The 19,598-nt window shown below is 37.2% G+C and overlaps 1 protein-coding gene across 15 annotated transcripts in view; it reads right to left on the bottom strand.

Moving 5' to 3' along the window:
• ARMC8 (armadillo repeat containing 8) overlaps nt 1-19,598 on the bottom strand; it is an 80,125-nt gene that overhangs the window by 17,327 nt on the left and 43,200 nt on the right. For 11 of the 15 annotated variants that reach the window (XM_075507590.1, XM_075507576.1, XM_075507579.1 and 8 more), the window contains 7 exons: nt 19,205-19,297; nt 15,541-15,600; nt 14,264-14,344; nt 10,574-10,649; nt 10,393-10,483; nt 6,635-6,695; nt 1,887-2,087 (listed from right to left, as the gene is read on the bottom strand). In XM_075507590.1, coding sequence (XP_075363705.1) covers nt 1,887-2,087; nt 6,635-6,695; nt 10,393-10,483; nt 10,574-10,649; nt 14,264-14,344; nt 15,541-15,600; nt 19,205-19,297 — 663 coding nt within the window. The remainder of the gene's footprint in view (nt 1-1,886; nt 2,088-6,634; nt 6,696-10,392; nt 10,484-10,573; nt 10,650-14,263; nt 14,345-15,540; nt 15,601-19,204; nt 19,298-19,598) is intronic. The other 4 variants (XM_075507577.1, XM_075507580.1, XM_075507584.1 and 1 more) reach the window with 2 other exon arrangements.

Here is a 19,598-nt window from a genome sequence, read left to right as displayed (position 1 = left end):
TTCAAGTTTCTGAAAGGTGTGAGAAAGGCATGGAGCAGAGTACAGAGCCTTGACTTCAGGAGAGCAGACCTGGAGGAGCAGATGGGGTGTACCCTGGCTTGTTCAGCCAGGAGAAGAGAAGGCTGAGGCAGAGACCTAAAAACAGCCCTCCAATACCTACAAGGAGAATACAAAGAACGTGGAGCCAGACTCTTTATGGAGGTGCAGAGCAAAAGAAGGAGAGACAATAGTCAAATTGAAACAGGAGAGGTTCTTTCTGGATATAAGAAAGAAAAATTCACCATTAGAACAGTCAAACTTTGGAAAAGATTGCTCAGAGAGGTTGTTTAATCTCCATTCTTAGCAGTTTTCATGAGCCAACTGGATAGAGCCTTGAGCAACATCATCTAAGCTCAGCATTGACCCTGCTTTGAACAGAAAATTAAGACTTTCAGCCTCCTCACGTTCTTTCCAACGAGAATAATTCTATGATTCTGACTGACCTCAAAACTCTGTACCAAAGGGTTCCACAAAACAATGCAATATTTGAAGTCTACACAAAATGCCAGAAAAATGCTAGTATTAAGCAGCAAAGCACTGAAATAAAAGAACTGTCAAAAATTAAGCTGTATAAGTAATTCTCTCTGGTGCAGCTACATTAGAGCACAATGTATTATATCATTGTTAAAAATATTTAAAGCAGGCAAGTAATCTGCTTGGCAGGGTGTAATTCAAAGCATTTTTTTTTACAAAGTAAGCACCCTGGCTTCCCAGCTGACTATTTTTACAGACTTTCTGAACACTCAAAGCAATGTCATAATATTTATAATTACCCCACTCACATTTGGAACCTAATCATATTTTTGATGCTACAGCCAACGTCCATTACTCCCTAATCAGCTGCTAAACTTCCTTCTGCTTCTTTAATTTTATATTGCAACTATTTTTTTTATATTTAATTTGCATTTTTACATAGAATTCAAGGCAGCTCTATATGCAGAATCAATCCTATTCTATAAAAGTCTGAGAAGCGAGCCTACTTCTTGGGCTAGTTTCACAGAAAAACCAAGGCTCTGTAATCCAGTTTTTCAGGGTACTTTCTAAAAATCAGACTCAGTAAGAGGGGAAGGGAATAGGCAATGAATATTTCCCTATGCAGAATATAAAAGCAGCCTTGCTTCTGAGGTTGATTGATCCACTAGTGCTTTGGAAAGTGTATGCAAACCTGTAAAAAAAAGTTCACAGGTGAGAACTCCTACTACAACACCTATGAAACTAAGTCTCCAGGGTATATTTGGTCTCTGTTTATCCAACCTCTTGCAAGTGCAGGTAACTCATAATACGAAATGCTACATGACATCCACATGTTTTTCTGCTTTAATAGAACAGAACCATCTATGAACTTAACATTTTTCACAAACCTGACCTAAGAATTGAAATTGATCTCTCATCACATGGACTGTTATCTCTTATGAAGCTGAAATGTACTGGTTCCTGAAGGTAAGCCTTTTAAACTCTGCAAAGGAGAAACATGACGGATGTCTCCATCTGGTATTTCACTGCTATCTCTGGAAAAAGTCATGAAACTTGTATGGTGAAGCTATATTAAACTACCCATAGCCCATCTCTCTATCTTTGACATAGAAGAATGGCAGCATCCTTCTACAGGATGGGGAGTCCAGATATACACAACAATTTTTAGTTTGGATAATACAGGCTCCAGAAAAAACTGTGAGTGAGCAAAGACTTGGGGACTATATGCATCAGAAATCAAGCCCTACTGGGCCTCTGGTCACCTTTGAGGAACTCAGACATAAGGTTTAAATAGAATAAAAAAATATCCTGAGCCCATTTATTATTGCTTTTGCACATTTTTCAAAGCTTCAGAACTGGTTAAGGAAACGTACCCTCTTGATATCAGTGATTGCACTCACTGAGCTGGGATACTTGAAGTAGTCAGCAAGCATGACAATGAGGTGGTCGGTAATGCTGGCAATTCTCTGGAGCTCCACATCTGTTTCAATCAAATAGGCTAGTGTTTCCGCTCCTTCTACTCGCTCCTCCAGCAGTCTTTCCTTACTACACATTCGAACCAAACATGGCAGAGTCTGAAAAGTTAAAAAAGAAAAAACAAACAAAACCAAAAAAACCACCAACAAACCACAAACAAAAAACACCACCGTTGTTTAGTGCAGCTATGTTCATAAAGGACCTCACAAAAAAAATCACACAGCTATCCTAGAACAATTCTCAACAATGTTCTTTAGATTGGTACCTTTAGACAAAAAGATTTTAGTGGTTTTACAGACTACACACACAGAGAAATTGTTCAGGTGTTACTAAGTATACAGTAGACTACTTTCAACCAACTTCTCATGCAGTCAAAATCAGTCTGCATTAATGCAATGTTTAGAAGTGACCATGGTCGAAGTTTCACAACAGCTAATTAAAAAAAAAAATAAAATCCCCTCAAAAGTTCATATTTGAACAGGTTTATTCTGACTACACACAGGAACCAAAGGTACCCAAGCTGCTCTCAAGAAGTACTTGACCCCTCCTGCCCTTTTGCAATCTAGGATTGACTAAAGACAATGCAGTCAAAAATAATCTAATAGTCTCAGGGCTTCCTTGACCCATGCTGGCTGCTAAGAGTAGTACAGAAGGGAGGGCTACTCGTAAGTAGTACATTTGGTCAACCAGAAATGAAGTCCACTTGGAATCCAGGTCCATTCTGCCTTACCCTGACATACCCCACTACCTTGGTTACAGTCATATGGCAACACTTTTGTCATACCTTCTCCACTTTAAATACTAAAAATAATCAAATCTTTCTTTACCTGAAGCTCAGTGAAAGGCACTTAACTCTGGAAAGACCAATTCTCCAATGGTTGGGACTCTGTTCACTCAAGCCTCACCAAACAGAAGTATGAAAACAGATGAGCCATATCATCAAGGTTTTTGCTTGCATTACTCCGCTGACTTCAACAGAATTATGCTAGTACAAAATGTTTCTCAGGGTTATGTTTTTGGGGACCTGAAATAACATTTATCCATTGACTGCTCAAATGATTAAATAGATAAATATCTCCATTCCACAGGTAAGCAAGCAGAGTTACAGGACTTGCCTACGTTTATTAAAAAAGTAGATGCTACCACGAGGATTACCATCTAATCCTGCACCTAATCCAGGGAGCCAAAGCACCTCCTCTCTGCATATCTGTCACTTAAGACATCAGGTAAGACTTTCAGCCTGAACAGCTGAAAACTGGTTCTAATGGCACAGACACACCTAAGGACCTTCTGCTTCCTTAGGAAGTTAGGCAGAAGTCTTTTAAAGAGAAGACAGCTCCTGACGGTTAGTAAACTTAAGCAGCCCTCAGAAATCACCTCATTCCAAAAGCGAGATTTTTAGGACCTCTGCAAGTTTGTTCAAAGTTTGCTTTAAAGCCTTCAGGCATTTAATTGTTACGATACTTTTTAATCTATAGAATTCAGAACTGCACCATAATGATTAAATGTTAGCAGTTTCAATTACCAAGCTGGCATAAGGTATATTAAAAACTGAGACTGGTATAAAGAAACTCATAAAAGTTGAACATAAGCTCTCGAAAAACAACATTCAAGGTTGACTGAGAAAAGAAGTGGAATTCCATGCCTAAACCACAAAGATACTGTGCTTCCCAATTCTTTCTAAGGTCAAATGGCCTGAAATGAGCTATAACTTGGAACTCAAGGGCTAGATATTGTTGAGTCAACGGCTGCAAGCACCCAGGAAACACAAATCTCATACCTTTCAACTTTTAGCAATTCCATCTGTTTAAAATTAAACAAAATCAAGAATTCTGAAGGACACATTTTAACCATTCCATTAGACCTACAGGTCCATACAACGTAATTAACACAGAGGAGTAGGGGACTGTATTAGAGGGGTAGAGATGAAAAGCCACAAAGCACATCTGACCTCTTCTGGCCAGCAGATAAAAGTCTGAAAATGGACTGTAAAGATGGAATACTTAATTCACATGGTATCACTGGGATGTGTCAGGGTTATCTGGACAAATTGGTCACTTCCGTTATTAGGATTCCAGAGAAATACATTTCCCTTCCAATCAAATCCATTATTTATCAGCCTCCTCTGCCTTCTCCCCACCCCAACTGATTTTATTTTTTCACGTGTTACAGACCAAAACACTACTCAAATTGAGCAATGAAATAAATCAAAATCATTTTGAAACCACACATCCCTGACTGTCCCCCAACTGAAGAAAGTTTGATAGCAAAGGGTCAAAGTTCTGTTCAATAACTTCTGAAAACTAAAGAGGGCATTACTTTGTTGTAGTTCACCAGAGGTCAAACAATTTGTGACTGGATTTACCACAGACTGGGACAGCGTGTTACCTTAAAACTATGAGCTCCTGAAGTGACCCAAGAAGAAAAGAAGAAATTACATGAGTTGTTTGAACAAGAGGGCAAGGTTCTATGCCCTCCTTCTGTTCTCACTCTTTTGTCTACTCTCAAGTATTGCAACAAATTTTAGTCCAAAGTTTAAAACATTTATTTGCACAGAAGCGGCTTCCATGAGAAAGTGTTCCTATGGCTGTAGGCTGGCAAGCAAATCAGTTCACAATGGTTTGAAAGGACTACAGTTATTCATTTGGCCCACATGGCAAAGCATGCGTAGCTCCACGCAGTTAGCAGTCAGCTATCAGCAATAACCTGCCTTTGCCTACAGCAGTAGTCCCCGAGAGCAGAACAGTTCTGGAATCCACACATCCAGACCAGGACACAGGTCGGGGTTAAGGAGACAGTGGGGGATTTCTGAAGGGAAGAAATTTTCAAAAGAAGAATGAGGTTTGCAGGAGCGAGAGGGGTTGGCAGCATGGAATTGTAGCCCTCAGTTTGCAGGTGGTGTAAGGAGAAAGAAGAGAGATCAGGGAATTGGAGTGTCAATTTGGAAAAAAGCTAAGTAAGAGAATGAGGGAGAGGGATGCAGCTTAGCTTCCTTACTTGCTGTAAGATCAGATGCCTGTGCAGAACAGATGCCACTATCAACACCAGCAACACTGGAATTAATTGCATTTTGGACTTTCTTGTGTAAAAAGACAGGAGGGATGGGCCTTTGCCTCGACCAACATATAGATTTTTCATCTGTCATTACCTGGGATGATAGATACCAAAATCCCACTAACAAAAGCTGTAGATATGCAAGACTCTACTGCCACGGATGTTGAAAGGAATGAATATGCTTTCTTACTGCAGTATCTTACATACAACCTACGCTTTTGCCAGCATAACCAAAAAGGAAGACTTAGGGACAGTTCTTGACACCCTGGTGACAGTTCTCCAGTTTAAAACGTAAGCTCGCAGGAACCATCAGGGGTTTGCAACAGACCACAGTGAGAAGATACTAATCAGTAGCCTTTGGTGGTGAGAAGTATTTGTTGCTTTAAGCAGTACACACAGCTACCTGCAGTGCCATGGACTTTGAGCACATGCTATGGTCACACATACACTTATTAGTTGTCTGTTCACTAGAGCATCTGAACACCACGGAGAGGCCTTCACAGCCAAAGACAAAGAACTCCCATAAAAAGTTACTGGGTCTCAGATCACACACCACCAAATCCTGACAATGACTGCTTTGCTGATTAGACCTTTCACTTGCTAGACTCGTTCCAAGAACACATGTCATCGTCTCAACCTCAGTACAGGGGCACATATGGGGAAAAAAATATTTTTTCAGGCATTTAAACTGCATTTCCTTAAGTCTGAACTATGTGTTATTCTCTGGAATGAAGGATGCTAAAAGCATACTAAAAGCTTTGGAGCCTGCCAGACTGCTACAGTAATTATCAAAGAAAGCAAATATGTTTTCTTATTGCAGTAGTACAGTAATACTTCAATATCTCATAGAGAAACAAGCAGTGTTAGTATTATCTGATCTCTGGCTGATATGCTTGCTCATCAACAGCTTTTTTTTTTTTCTTCCCTTTTGTCTAGGTATGGAAGTCTGACTATTAAGAAATAGATTACATTCCTATGGTATTTAATGAAGTTTCCTTTACTGAATTTCCTTATAAAATCACATGCAGTATAAAAATAAAATCTAATATTTCAGCATGACAGTTTCTTTTTTTTTTTAATAACAATTTTCACTAGCCAAAGTATGAAGCAGACAAATCTGCAAAAACATTGTGAAACCTGAGAAATCATCTGCTTGTGACAGACTCCATGTATAGATTGTGCAAGTATTCTGACTATAGTCTTGTGAAATAAACTACTGAAAGACAAACCAGTGCCTTGTTCATATACAGAGAGGCAGTAATGTTGTTTCCATGTTACTTACAAATGGTTACTGAAATGATTACAAACCTCAAATGGATGTGTGTCAAACTCTGGAAAATCTATTCCTGGATATTGACCTTTTAGTATGATTCTTTATCTAAAACTTCTTAAAAAAGCCATGTCACTATAAATGCTTAAAGACACAAAGGGAAATTAGGAAATTAATTTTTTAAATTAAAAAATCAGAACTTGGTGCCTCGAAATCTTCAGTGTAACAGTTTTTGTGCTACTTTTTATATGAGACAAATAAAGACAGGATAGCCCTACGTGAGAAAAACATTTTAAACAGAAAACTGTTTAACCAGCTTACCTTAAGAACAATACAAGAATCGTCTGTCCGTATTGCTCCTGCTCTGCACATGGAAGTAAGGCTGTAACAACATAATAAAACATATATTCACCTATCATTGGTTTTTATGTACTTAAGTAAGACATTGCAGAACAACAAACTGTACTAATGAAATGTACTCCCCTTTGTTCTACCATTGATTTCAATACATTTGTGCTTACCAGACTTGGGCACACGAACAAATTACTACAGACACACTTCTAAGCAGATTTCTAGTACAGGACATCTTGAAGAGCACCAATCAACGTATACACCACACACTGGTCAAAAAAGGTCTAACTATCAAACTTGATTGATCCACAAACCTCTTTTACAAACAAAAACGCCCCAAATGAACAACTTTCATTAAGACAAAGGAGCAATATACATAGACCTGTCCTTTGCTGCAAAGAGCATGGGCAAGCACTTAAAACAATCAGGAGAGAATCGATATAGGGTTGGTAGCCTGACAGCTCAGTCAGAAAACATTCAAGCTTTGCATTAGCCTAGGAGATGTGGTATCATTGTGACGCTTGTCCACAGGCATGTCTTAACACTCTGCTGAAATAAGCACATCCTTGCCCAATTAAGTCTCTGACACTGAACCAAACCAGCATTTGTTCTTTATTAGACAACAATTTAGACAGTGGATATGACAACTCCAAGGTCTCAAACTACAATGTTGACACACAACATCAGACAAATGCATAAGCTGTTTTGTTAATCTACCTGTACATGTGCTCCAAGCTACCAGAAATGCAAAGTAGTTCACCCACCAATAAAAGTGGTTTACATTTAAATGGTTTATACTTTTTACCTGCTTTGCTACAAGGAAGCAGAATGAAGCTGGAGGATAACTGCTCTGCATTCAGTGCAGGAACAGTCAAGTATCTTTTGTTTTAGCTTTTGAACCAAGCCACTGTAACTGGCTTTTATCATGCCACAGTCGAGGTTAAAAGAATAACTGAATTTCAGTGAAGGTGACTTAAAACTAACATGCTTCAACTCTCAATTGGGCAGGCTAAAAGTGTATGTAGGGTCAGTTATAATTGCTCAGCTAAGGAGCAGTAATATGCTAACATACTGTAACCATATCATGTTTCACTGCATTCCTGAGCTCTTTCCAAGTGCCTAAAGAGAGTTCTTTCACCTCTTAGAAGGTAACATCACTGATCCTGTTCCAAACACCTACCAGTGCCAGACATAGCTGAAATCCCATATTTCAGAAGTCTTTTTATATATTATTTCTCAAAAGTGAAAAGATAAGACTTGACTGTTAGCATAGAGATCATTTTATAAACTTTTACTGCCCAAGCCTTGCGGCTGACAGCAGGAAATACTCATTTTCACATCTGAACAATCAGGAGGAAAGCACCCATCTTGCAGTTGCCATTTAGTCCAGCTAGACCCTATTTGCCAAAGTAGCTCTGTTTCAAACATGAAATAAGTTGTAAGTATTTTTACTTCAGGTAAAATAGGCTTGGCTTAGCTGGAAGCAATTCCGGTAATTTTAGTAGAAAAGGTTACTGCTCCACTTGTAGCTGCAAATCACTCTCCAAAGAGGCTTACTGATCTTCCCTCTGTGCCAACACTGCTGCTCAAGTGAAAGATCCTTACTCCATTTCAATCAAGAGGTATTAACTTGGGTCTTCCAGGTCTACTTCAATTGTTGAAAAAACAAAGAAAACTTCTTAAGATAGCCCCGTATGCCAGTCCGGATTCAAACAGAATCAAATAGAATATAATTTGCTTCACAAATGCATAACAAAACCTCTTCTACATCCACATTTCAAGGACTCTACTAATAAATCAGAGAGGAATTGCAGATTAATTGACCAAAGCTGGCAAGGCAGGAGTGAATTCTAATTTAGAAGCCAAAAAAAAGAGGACCTGGGACAATTTCACCTACTACTCTCATTAGAAAAAAAGAAAGGAGAGATAGTCTGACTTGAGGGAATCAAGTAGGGAATGGACTTATAGAAGAAAAGTCAGTAGGTCTTTGTGAGCCCCCAGGACTGCCATGAAACTGAGGCCTTGTGTGCCCCACTAAGAAGGATGTCTGCCCATGGACTAATTAGAAACCCAGTCTGAAGCTCAAGATACTGGTTTGTCTCTTGTATTCCTGCAATTTTATTTTTTGCTTGTCACCACATCATTTTCTTCTATGCTTCAAAGGTCCACTTGAGCCAAAGTACTGCAAAACAACAGCAAAAGATGGGATTGTCTACCCAACTCCTTCCAACGTGAAGCAGATCAGTAAAGAACACCAATAGGCCTGGGAGTATTCATCCCAGAACAAGGAGACAGTCCAGAGCCAGAACAATTTTTTTAACTCCAGCCTGCCTTCACAACTTACCAACTGCCTTATATCTTGAGATCAGTAAAAAAAAAAAAAAAAAAAAATTCTAATACTAAATTCTCTATGTATTTTCTGAATTCTCAAGGAAACACATAAATCAATCAGAGCTGAGACTACTGCAACACAGTTAATTTAACTTGCCTTCTTCACTAAGAGCTACCTAACAAACCAGTAAAACCAGACTGCATAGACCAATTGTGATTGGAAGGGAGTGTGGGAGGTCCCCAGACAGACCTCCCACATGCAGTGGGACTACCTTCCTAAGACAACCCCCACACGCATACATGTCTTTATAACTGCTTTCATGAATGGGTTAACTCATCATAACCTGGCAACATTACAAAAGAGGCCATCCTACCTACCCCACTTATTCCTCACCCAGAATCTCAAGACCTGGCACTGAGACAAGCGTCAGTGAAATTGTTTGGTGAACTGGGTCAGAGAACTCTCTGATCCAGGCCAAAAACATGATATCAAAATCTAAAAGAATAATCAAACAATACACCAGTGACCAAACTCTTGAGTTATGTTTGATTTCAGCAGTTTATAGTGATGGGTAATTTTACCTCTTTTAACCCCTTGAAGTCCTATAGTCCATTATTATCAACACAACAAAAGGAAAAAAGTCTTAAAGGGAGTCAATTCCTAGCTTAAAGTGAGTATTGCTGTTACTGTTGTACTAGTGTTACTAGTGTTGCTGTTATAGAACTTGGTCACATTTTGTCACAGGGTAGAAAGTCATTACGAGTATGAACACAGAGAAATGTGCCCACACCAGAAGGGAAAGTTTGATTTGAACTATAAAAGTAATTAATAATATTCATTCTGCTGTATGAGCACATGAAGCTTAAAGAATAATCTATTTTAATTAAGACATTTGGGAAGAGGGACTAGCTCTGCTCTCTCATCATCTTAGTGCATACAGTTCTCAACACACCACAGCCCCAGTCACCTGAATGAGTGAGTCCTCTGAACACTGGTGCAACGACATTAACTTGTATTACATGGTATTTCAGTATTATACTCTGTAAGGACATATGATTGACTATAGCCTATTCAAAGTAAAACTTATCATAAAATCCAAGCTATTTGTGAAAACTGCAGTTCACCTTATGAAAATCCCTATGTCTGAATACACATTCCTGACAAAACTGCTGCCCAGCAACATTTTTTCCTGTTTATGTACAGCAAAGAGTGAAAGTTATGGTATAAAGATTATTAGGTGAGAACCACTTCTTCAAAGATTTAGACAATGCAAATAATACCTATAATTATTCCTAAGATTTTAGATCACATTACTTTGCAACAAGCAAAAAGGGAACAGTTAAAAAGTAAGTATTAAATTGCATACTATTTCATTCTAATTCCTGATGAAAATTACCATTTGGCTGATGTGAGCTGCATTTCAATAGGCTTGTCCCTTTGTAACATCTTCACAAAAATTTGCGGTAACAATTCTCCATCAACCGACACTGCAAACAATGAAAGAGAACTCCAAGTAATTCTAATTCAGCCAGTCAATAAAACGAGTGTCAAATAAGCGACAGCAGCATTATACTTACCATTTACAAGAGTCATTGATACCTGTGGGTTTTCAAAGGCTAGAACTGAGAAGCATTTCAATGCTTGCATTCGAACCTGTGTAAAAACATAAGATAAATGAGGTATAAATGTAAATGCAAACTTAAAAGCAAAATTGGTCTATACTGCTGTATAGGCTTGTAAAAAATAATTCCATACAATCGATAAGAAATGTAGATGATGAATAAAAGGCAGATGGAAACACCTAACTCACACGTTGACTCCTGTGATCTCCCTGTTGGAATTATCCTTCTATAGGGTATGTTGTGAACTATTTGTGAAAAAGACAAGCAAGGATAAAACTTGGGAACCAGACAGTCAGAAATACTGGCCTTACTTCTGATGCTTCACAAACATGCAAACAGCAACAAAAGAATGGAAGTATCATAGCAATAGCAGTGTTTCTTTCCAGGACTCATAAGTATGTAAAAATAGAAATACATGTCGTTGAGATTTATATTTCAGAAGCCTTTAAAAGTGAGTTTAATAAAATGTCTAAAGAGAACCATCCAGTTGAAGTGATTCTAAACTAATCTTAAAACAAATATATACCATAAGTTTTACTGCCATTACACAGCCTCAGGTATCACCTGTACAAAAAGAATTCACAAATTTCTTCATGCTGAATCTTCCTCCTCCAGTCCAAAACCATGTCTTGGTTTAGTCAAACAGTATTTCATGGTTGCCTAGTCACACTAGGCTATGAAGTCTTTATAACCTCTTTTTTGACACAGGGAAGACCAACCATTATCATCTTCCCAGACGAAGAATCTAATTTAGTTCAGATATTAGCCTTTGACTTCACCTTCTACAGTTGCACATATTTAAACTGTGTCCATGTCTTTCCATGTTTCTGTTACCACATTCTTAGTGTGAAAACAACGCAAAAGGAACAAGATTTTGACCTAAAGAATCCCGTCACTGCAGAAAGCACTTACTGCAAGTTACGTTTAGGCCCATCCCACCCTCCTCGACAAAAAGTCTTAGAAACATGGAAGTCCAAGGGTAGACAACAACAGCAAAGACAAACACACTTTTATGCCTTTATTTTATAATATCTAATCACAGCCACTCTAAGATCTCCTCTCATCAGTAGTAGTAAAGTCTTAGTCAGGAGGAAGTCTTAGTCAGGAGGAATGGATAGCAGGCTACCTGGCTTCAGAACAAAAGTCAGGTACTTGTATTCCATTTACTTTTCAGACAATCTAATTAACACAGTGTATGCTTCAAAGCAGCAGGAAGCAGAGATTGTGTATCAAAAAAGCACTGAAAAAAGTCAAACCCACAGCTCAAGAGCTGTATTCTTGCCAGAAGGAAGTCAGGGCGGGGGGGGTGTGGGGTTGAGGGGTGGGTAAAGTTTCTAATGAGAACAAGTGAAGTCTAGCTAGAAATTAACTATTTTATATAATATTGCTCTATTAATTAAAGCTATTAAAATTACTGTGATGACTACTTTCTTTGCTAGTAATGTCTACTTAAGGGCAATTAGTTCAGTAGTTATATGAGAAACAAGGAATGCAAGCATTTGGAAAAATATGTAAATATGGTCTTGAAACCGTTATCTGTAATACTACTGTACAAGCTGTAGTCCCTTTGTGTTAGACATCTCACCAGTGGTGAAGATGCACACTTGTAATGATATAACACATGGGAAAGATACTCGTAGAATCAGGTGGCTATGGGACAATTCCAAAACCAAACGAAAAGAGTTTATTGAAAAATAATGGGCAATTCTCTTGGCAGACCTAGACAAATTCTTCTCATGGGGATTGAAATCCCATTTTTGAAGGTTTCTGCTGTTTATTGATGCGGTCCTATCGCCTAAACCATCTGAGATACCTTGCTGGCCTTTACTGTAAGTATTGAAAAAAGGCAAAGTTTTTAAATGCTGTCTTTTCCTGTCAAGTTCTTATTTGACTGAATATTAGGAAACTGGATAGAGAAGTATGAGAATGAGATGGCTTGTATTCTACAAAAACTATCAGTTACATTAGAAGTCTGAGAATGTCTAATTACTGCAGAACACTAAGAAAGCAGCTAAGACCACAATAAAGCTGAGGAAAGTGTATGAAGAGCAATAAAAGGCAGTTCAGTGTGTACACCTGGAATTTAAAGGCTTGACCAAACTAGCAAAGGAGGAAATGAAGAATACATTATACATCTCTCCAGTAAGGTAGGACTAAATATATATATTTTAATGCAATGCTACATGTATCTTGTTGGTGAAAAAGCAACTTGAAAACTTTATCTTGCTACAATTTCTTTATTTTAAAGCAGCTCTTTGAAAAGATTAGGGAAGGTTCCAAGCCATTAGCAAAGGTTCCAAGCCATTAGCAAAGGTTCCAAGCCAAACATAGCTTGGAAAATTCACCTTACGATATAGGGTAAAAAAGGTCAGCTAATGGGAGAAAGAGCAACATGTTGCCTGATCATAGTGAAAACTAATTAGTACAGAAAGACAGAAAACAGAATTCTATCAGTCTCACTAACAAAATACTGAAGACCACACACTTCCTACTGGATTTATTAAAAAAAAAACCAAACTCCAAACCAAACAAAAAGCACCATACATGAGATTAACAAGCCCCTGGAACAGAGCACCAAATTTCCCTTCACTTGAAATTCTCATTTAAAGACTAGTTTTCCTGCTGAAAAATACTTTAATTATCAAGAATGTTCTGTATTACACAAGGAGATCAAAACAGACAAGCACAATTATCTCATCTAGTCTCAATCAACCAGTCAACAGCTTATTTTCAATAAAAATGGAATGATAACATTAGATATTTTGTATTAGATATTGTAATAAAAATAACTCAAAATAAATTTGGATACTTTGAAGCGTTTCTTATTTTCAGAATTATGACATTCATACTTTTTGGGGTGAGCAGGGATAAAGCCATATCTTCATAAGAAAGTCCATGGTTAGAGATCATAGCATTGGCTTCAGACAGATTTCAAAATCATTTGCATAGCAGACATCTGCTAGCCCTCAAAAAAACAAACTACACAGAACAGCCTCAGAAAGCATTTTATGGACTCAAACATTTTATTGAGTAATCTACAGCAGACTCCTACGGCTGTGCTCAGGATTTGAGATTTTGGCCTTAGACTGAAAAGACCTAGTTGACGCTCCTTGCCACTGAGTTACAGGTAGAGTATGATGCTTTTCCCCAGAGGTGGTACTTCCAGATAGTCCAGGATGGACTTCCAAAACGTAACAGAGGATGGAGCTGAGACTCACAAGATTAAATGAGTACAAAACGTAGGTAGCTGGTGGCCTCCACACATTCCATGTCCATGTTTTCACAGGTATGATTTCTGTTTAGGACAGCTCACATTTGCTTCTCTTCAGCTTAATTTATTTTTCTCATTTATTGTTCAACAAATTAGACCATTTTTATTAGGTTGGTAAGTGACCGTTCTCCTTTGGATCAATGAAAGCCAGCTCTGTTTTAATTAATCGTGTTTTAACTTTATAGAGCACTCCAAAACAATAGGTCTCGTTTTCATAGAAATCCGTATGGCAAGTAAAAACAACTGTTATTCCAGAAATATACATTATACCTGTTTAAAGTTCTAGTTCATATGCACAGACATAGTTTTTATAATCTTCATTTGGATCACTTTCATAAATATATGTAAAACGCCAAACAATTTTTATGTCTTACTTTGTAGGAGGTGGAGACTAACAGATGTGCGATATTCTGAACAGCTCCATGGTTAAATAAGATTGTCTGGTGATCTGGACCCTTCAAAGGAAAACATAAAACATGATTTATTTTTTTAAAAGAACATGTAAGAGGTTTCCACTATCTGCAACTTATTGTTAAGTGTTAAAGGTAGATTTACTACCATTTACTTTGTAATCAGTTAGCAAACCAAAATTTTTTTAAAATAAAGAAGTCAAACTCTTATTTTTATAGCATTTGTCCTTCTCCAGTAATCATTTCCACTCTTTTCTTCAATAGGCAATGAAATTACTTTTCACAAATGAAGAAACATGGATAGAGTACTTATGTTTCTATTCTTCATATTGGAAAAAATCAAAAGCTCCTGATTTTTTCTACAAATCATACAAAAGATCCCCAGTCACTAATGTCTTCCTTACCGGTAATATTAAGCATTTTCAACTATTCTAACTTCAGAAGATAGTGAATTAATTCTGAAACTGTTTCCAGACAGAATGTGACAGTGCTTTGAGAACAGATTCATATTTTCCTCCTACAGATTATTTTAGTTTCAAACATATTTAGCCATGAATCTAGTCAGCCATCACCCATTTATTGACTTCAAGATCTAAACCGACAATGGCCGATATGTCAATATTTTTCCAAGATTTAAAAAGCATTTGGAATTAAAACACAAATACTGAATTTTGCAGTAGAAACGTCTCAGAACTTCTGTAGTATGACAGGCTTGACGAGGTCAGAAAAGACAACATGAAATCTAAATGGGGCCTGCAACCCTCAACAGCCTCTTGTGAAATCCGATCTGTGACTTACAAACATCTTTTTAGAAGTAGATTCATTACTCTAGTCATCTTTGCATTAAGTATGGGCCATGCACAGTTTAAATTCAGCTTTTAGAATGTCACAGCATTAATCACACCCCAATGCATTTTCTTGACTAATCTGCAAGTGAAGAAAGTATGTTCACTCCTTAATCTTTTGTTCAAACCCAGCTGAGTTTATGGGCACATCCATATACCCTAGTATGTGATGTTTTATTTTCACATTTGAGATACAGCTGAAATCAGATACCTCTTATATTCAAAAGAACATTTTTAGAACAACCCTTACCTTTAAGGAAAAAAAAAGCATAAAAGTACTTTTAGATGTAACATATCTGGTGCTTTAAGAGATGCTTCAGCTGCTACTGCCACCAAGAGCTTTCTACCAAAAAAATGCAATTAAAACAGCATGGTTGAAGTACGAAAACAACTTACATTGGCACACAGAAGTGGCTGAGGCAATGATTTAAAGCCGCAGCTATGCCAGTGTTGAAGCTGAAGAACAGATATTAAAATATGTGAAAAAAATGAATGAAATTAAAGTAAAAGAAATCATATCGACCTAGATAGTTTTAGTAATTCACAAGTATTAGTGATTTTTCAGTGAGATGCAGATAGTAAATTCTGTGCAAACAGAACAAATGGATGTACAGAGGTGACACTTGGGTGTATTCTTAGTTGCATAACTAGATGTACATGAAAATATCTAATCTGTACACATTGTGTTTGCACACACCAATCCAGCTTATTTAATGCACAGTCAGGTTAAACACTAATCCATAAACAGAGACAGCTTCAAATATACAAGTGAAAACTTGAGAGTATAATGTATCATTCCTTCCTAATTTCAAGTGGCTCAGGCACCAATTTAACAGCAAGGCCTTTTGCTTTTGTTTCTCTTTGGGTATACAACAGAGTTCCAGGAGGCAGTCCTATTACAGTGATCTTTTTCTCCAAATACGATTGAATGACACATTTCAGGAATAGAAATCACACTTCTTGCATGATTTTCCATCATAAAGTGTCAATTTTCAAGAAAGCAGTAAGATAGAGCAATGTAACAATTCATTCCATAATGAAATTTTAAAAGCAGATATCTAAATGCAAATGTACCTTGGTTCAGGGATCCAGCACCAGGCCTAAGATCACATAAGAAAACATTCTCAGAACAGGCTTGGGAGGAAGCTGCCTTGATTACAGGCTTTATCCTGAATCTTTCCCAGACACAAGATTTTAATTTTCAACTGGTGGTGCAATTATTACTTATGCAGAGATATCACCACATTCAAATATAAATTCCAGAACTATCTTTTCAAATTATTCATACAACCATGTGTTTCCAAATGCATATCTTATCTTTTTAATTTGACCATTAAAAAAGTAAAGCTTACCTACTCACATCACTTTTTCTGGAAACAGATCAACTGTGATAGACAGAATCTTAAAAAGTAAATTTTGACTTGCATTTTAGCATACCTTGTCCATCAACCTGATTTCAGTTTACTTATTTGCTTATATGTTGATAGAATCCTGGCTCCGGTATGTTAAGAACTGCATCTGCTCTCCCTGTAAATCAACACTTTCCCTTGCTTAGAATGGCTCTTCTCCAGGGTCAATGTTCTCCATCAGTTAATTTTAACTCTAAAAATGCAGTGAGAAGCAGTAAAAGTAAGCAGTAAAAGCAGAAAACAGCAGCAATATGCTAGGAATCTGAATTAAAGATTTCCTAGCTCAAGAGAACAGGTCTGAGCTTTTCCAGGGAAATTTGAGCAGGCAAGAAAGAAAGAAACCTGAGAAGCCCAACCAAACAAGACTCTGGCAAGGAAGAGAAAAAATGGATGCACAAGATCTAAGCGGAGAAGGGTATGCAGGAACAAGAAGGGTAGGAGCTATGATATGCCACTATTAGTTTAATGAATAAATCTACTAAGATGAGGAAAAAGAGAAATAAAAGCATCAATACCTCTTATAATATATGCTAAGCCTTACCTAAATACAAAAGCTTACAGTAACTTATTTCTTCAGGAAAAAATTAGAAAGGTTCTCTCACTCATGGCTTTTTGGGGGGAAGAGGGAGTCTTCATTAAAAACATAGTGAATACTGAAACTTTCAGTATTTAAAGTTAAGAACATACTTTGCCTATCCATATAAATCAGAAAATGCGCTGCAAATTCGCTTCACTGTATTAGATGTATTTTGTTATGTCTGAAAATACAGTAATTGACCTTGATAATCAGACCTGAAACCCAAGAACTAACTAAAAAAGAAAGAAGGGGGCATTTTGGATTTTTGCTGAACAGCTGCATTGCCTGGGCAAAAGAAAAATGAGTTCTTGATCAATTTAACATTTGTGATGATCTGTGTACTCAACCTCAAATTTTTTTTGTTATGCAGCTAATGTTTATTCTGTAAATGCAACTATTTCCTAATACTCATACCCATCACCCTGCTTTTCTTGTGCATTCATGTTTCTACCTGTTCACACAATCAACTTTTTCTTTCCAAAATCCTGGAGTTTTCAAAACATTCACTGTAAAATATATTCGAGAGAGATTTGGGGGGTGGAGGAAGCATTCAAAACAGTACAGTGAGTTCATAAGACCTTCCTTACTCTACTCCTGTTAAGTAACTGGGCATTTGCTTTGTTAACAATGTATTTGATATGTAAGTCACCAGGAGTTAGTGGAGCTACAAGGAAGTAACTCATTTGGAAAAAGATGACAAAGTTTTCATGTTGGATTAATTACCTGAAGTTACTCAGCAGTTCTCACATAGACAACAGGGTTTATACTGCTACAGAGCTAACCCCTGATTGTATAATCTGACTTCTATACCACCCTATAATCAGTCCTGTGTTACTTTTCTTGTAAGCCAACACGGCCCGATTTCTCACCTGTTCAAGCTACCAGCCTATTAAGGAGACTTTCAAGGGCCACTTAAACATGAGATGCCTCACTGGTGCATTTTTCTTCTTAAAATACCAAATTCTTTTTCCAGTATTAGCTATAGATCTGAACTTCCACAGTCCAGTGTAGGATTTTGTCCTAATATTATCTTTAAACAATTCTATAAATATAGGAGCTGAGTTATATTTTTATATCACACTAACTCTACAGTTTTCAGTCCTCAGTTTCACCCAACAGAAGAAATGCAATTGGATGAATGTACATAAATAACAGTAAAGGTAGACAAAAATACATTTTTAACAAAGGAATAATTCAGCATTCCAGAAGACTCATTGTAAGTGATAAGGTAAAAAGATATTTTTTGAGTTAAATACCTACAAATTCATAAATTTTGGAACTTTTTCATTTGTTAGTCTGGGAGATAAATATGATCTATGATCTTTTAATTTTAAACTGTTTCTAAAAGGGAAAGATGCTGTACAAATCTGACTTCCTACACTGAATTATTTTGATACAGTTACTGTATAACCCATGGGTACAGTAACTACCAAAAAAACACAACAATAACACAAAAAACAGTGGTGTGTGGAAACTTGGAGAGGGGGGAGGGAAAGACAAACACCTCTGTGTTTGGGGTGGGGTTGCTGCTGTTTTTAAATTAGTTTTCCTGTATTAAGAGAATTACATTATATAGCAGGAATGAACATGTATCTGGATAAACCTGTAACTGGTAGAGCTCAACTGAGAAGAGCATTGTTCTTCCTTTCAATGTACAGTACCTCTTAGAAAATATTCTCCGGTTTTAAAACAGCTGTCTTGAAAGCACATGCAAGACCTCTTCAAAGAGATGCTCACACTGTCTTGAGACTTCCAGAGGAAAAAAAATAAGCCTTCCAAAATTTATACTGATAATAGTGAGGATTGATATTTGCCTAGACTGTTGACTTTGTTTAGCAGCCAAAGGTATAAATATATATACACACCCTATAAAAAAGCACTTATTTGCATATTTTGTTTTACAGTAGAGAACCATGTATCAACCCCAATAAATCAGTCAGCAAATCCAGAGCAGTAACAGTTCAGTCATTACTGTCCTAATGTCCCTGCCACAAAAGGCAGTATCATCTTACGCAGTTTCTTATATGCCAGAAACACAAAAAGTTGCATAAAGAACACGTATTCTCTTTCTTACTTTGCAGCAATGTGAGAAGATCTGACATATGTATTCTTGTGTATATCGAGACCTACTGAGCAGTGCCATGAGGTGGGAGATAACTGTAGCATCCTGGAAACAAGTCAGAAAAGAAAAAAGTATTAACACTGTATTTCAGCATAGTTTCTTCACAGTTTGTTCCTTAAAAGAGTACTCCTGATTCTGCATTCAGTGTTCTCCCTTCCACTGAAACTTGTATGGACACAGGACAAGACCATTAAAGTAGTACAGGAGAGACTTCAAGGCATGAGTGGCAGTTCTGAGCCAAATCCTCATGGAAAAAATAAAAGGTCAATGCAAGTTAGATATAAAACTTCCGGGATTTTTCTCCAGAATCTTTACTTCGTGAATAAAAGAATGGGGAAAAAAACTC

Source organism: Mycteria americana, chromosome 7 (genome assembly GCF_035582795.1).
Source record: "Mycteria americana isolate JAX WOST 10 ecotype Jacksonville Zoo and Gardens chromosome 7, USCA_MyAme_1.0, whole genome shotgun sequence".
In the NCBI taxonomy this organism is placed as follows: domain Eukaryota; kingdom Metazoa; phylum Chordata; class Aves; order Ciconiiformes; family Ciconiidae; genus Mycteria; species Mycteria americana.
Note: the sequence above shows the minus strand (reverse complement) of the source record. Positions and strands in the feature narration are given on the sequence as shown.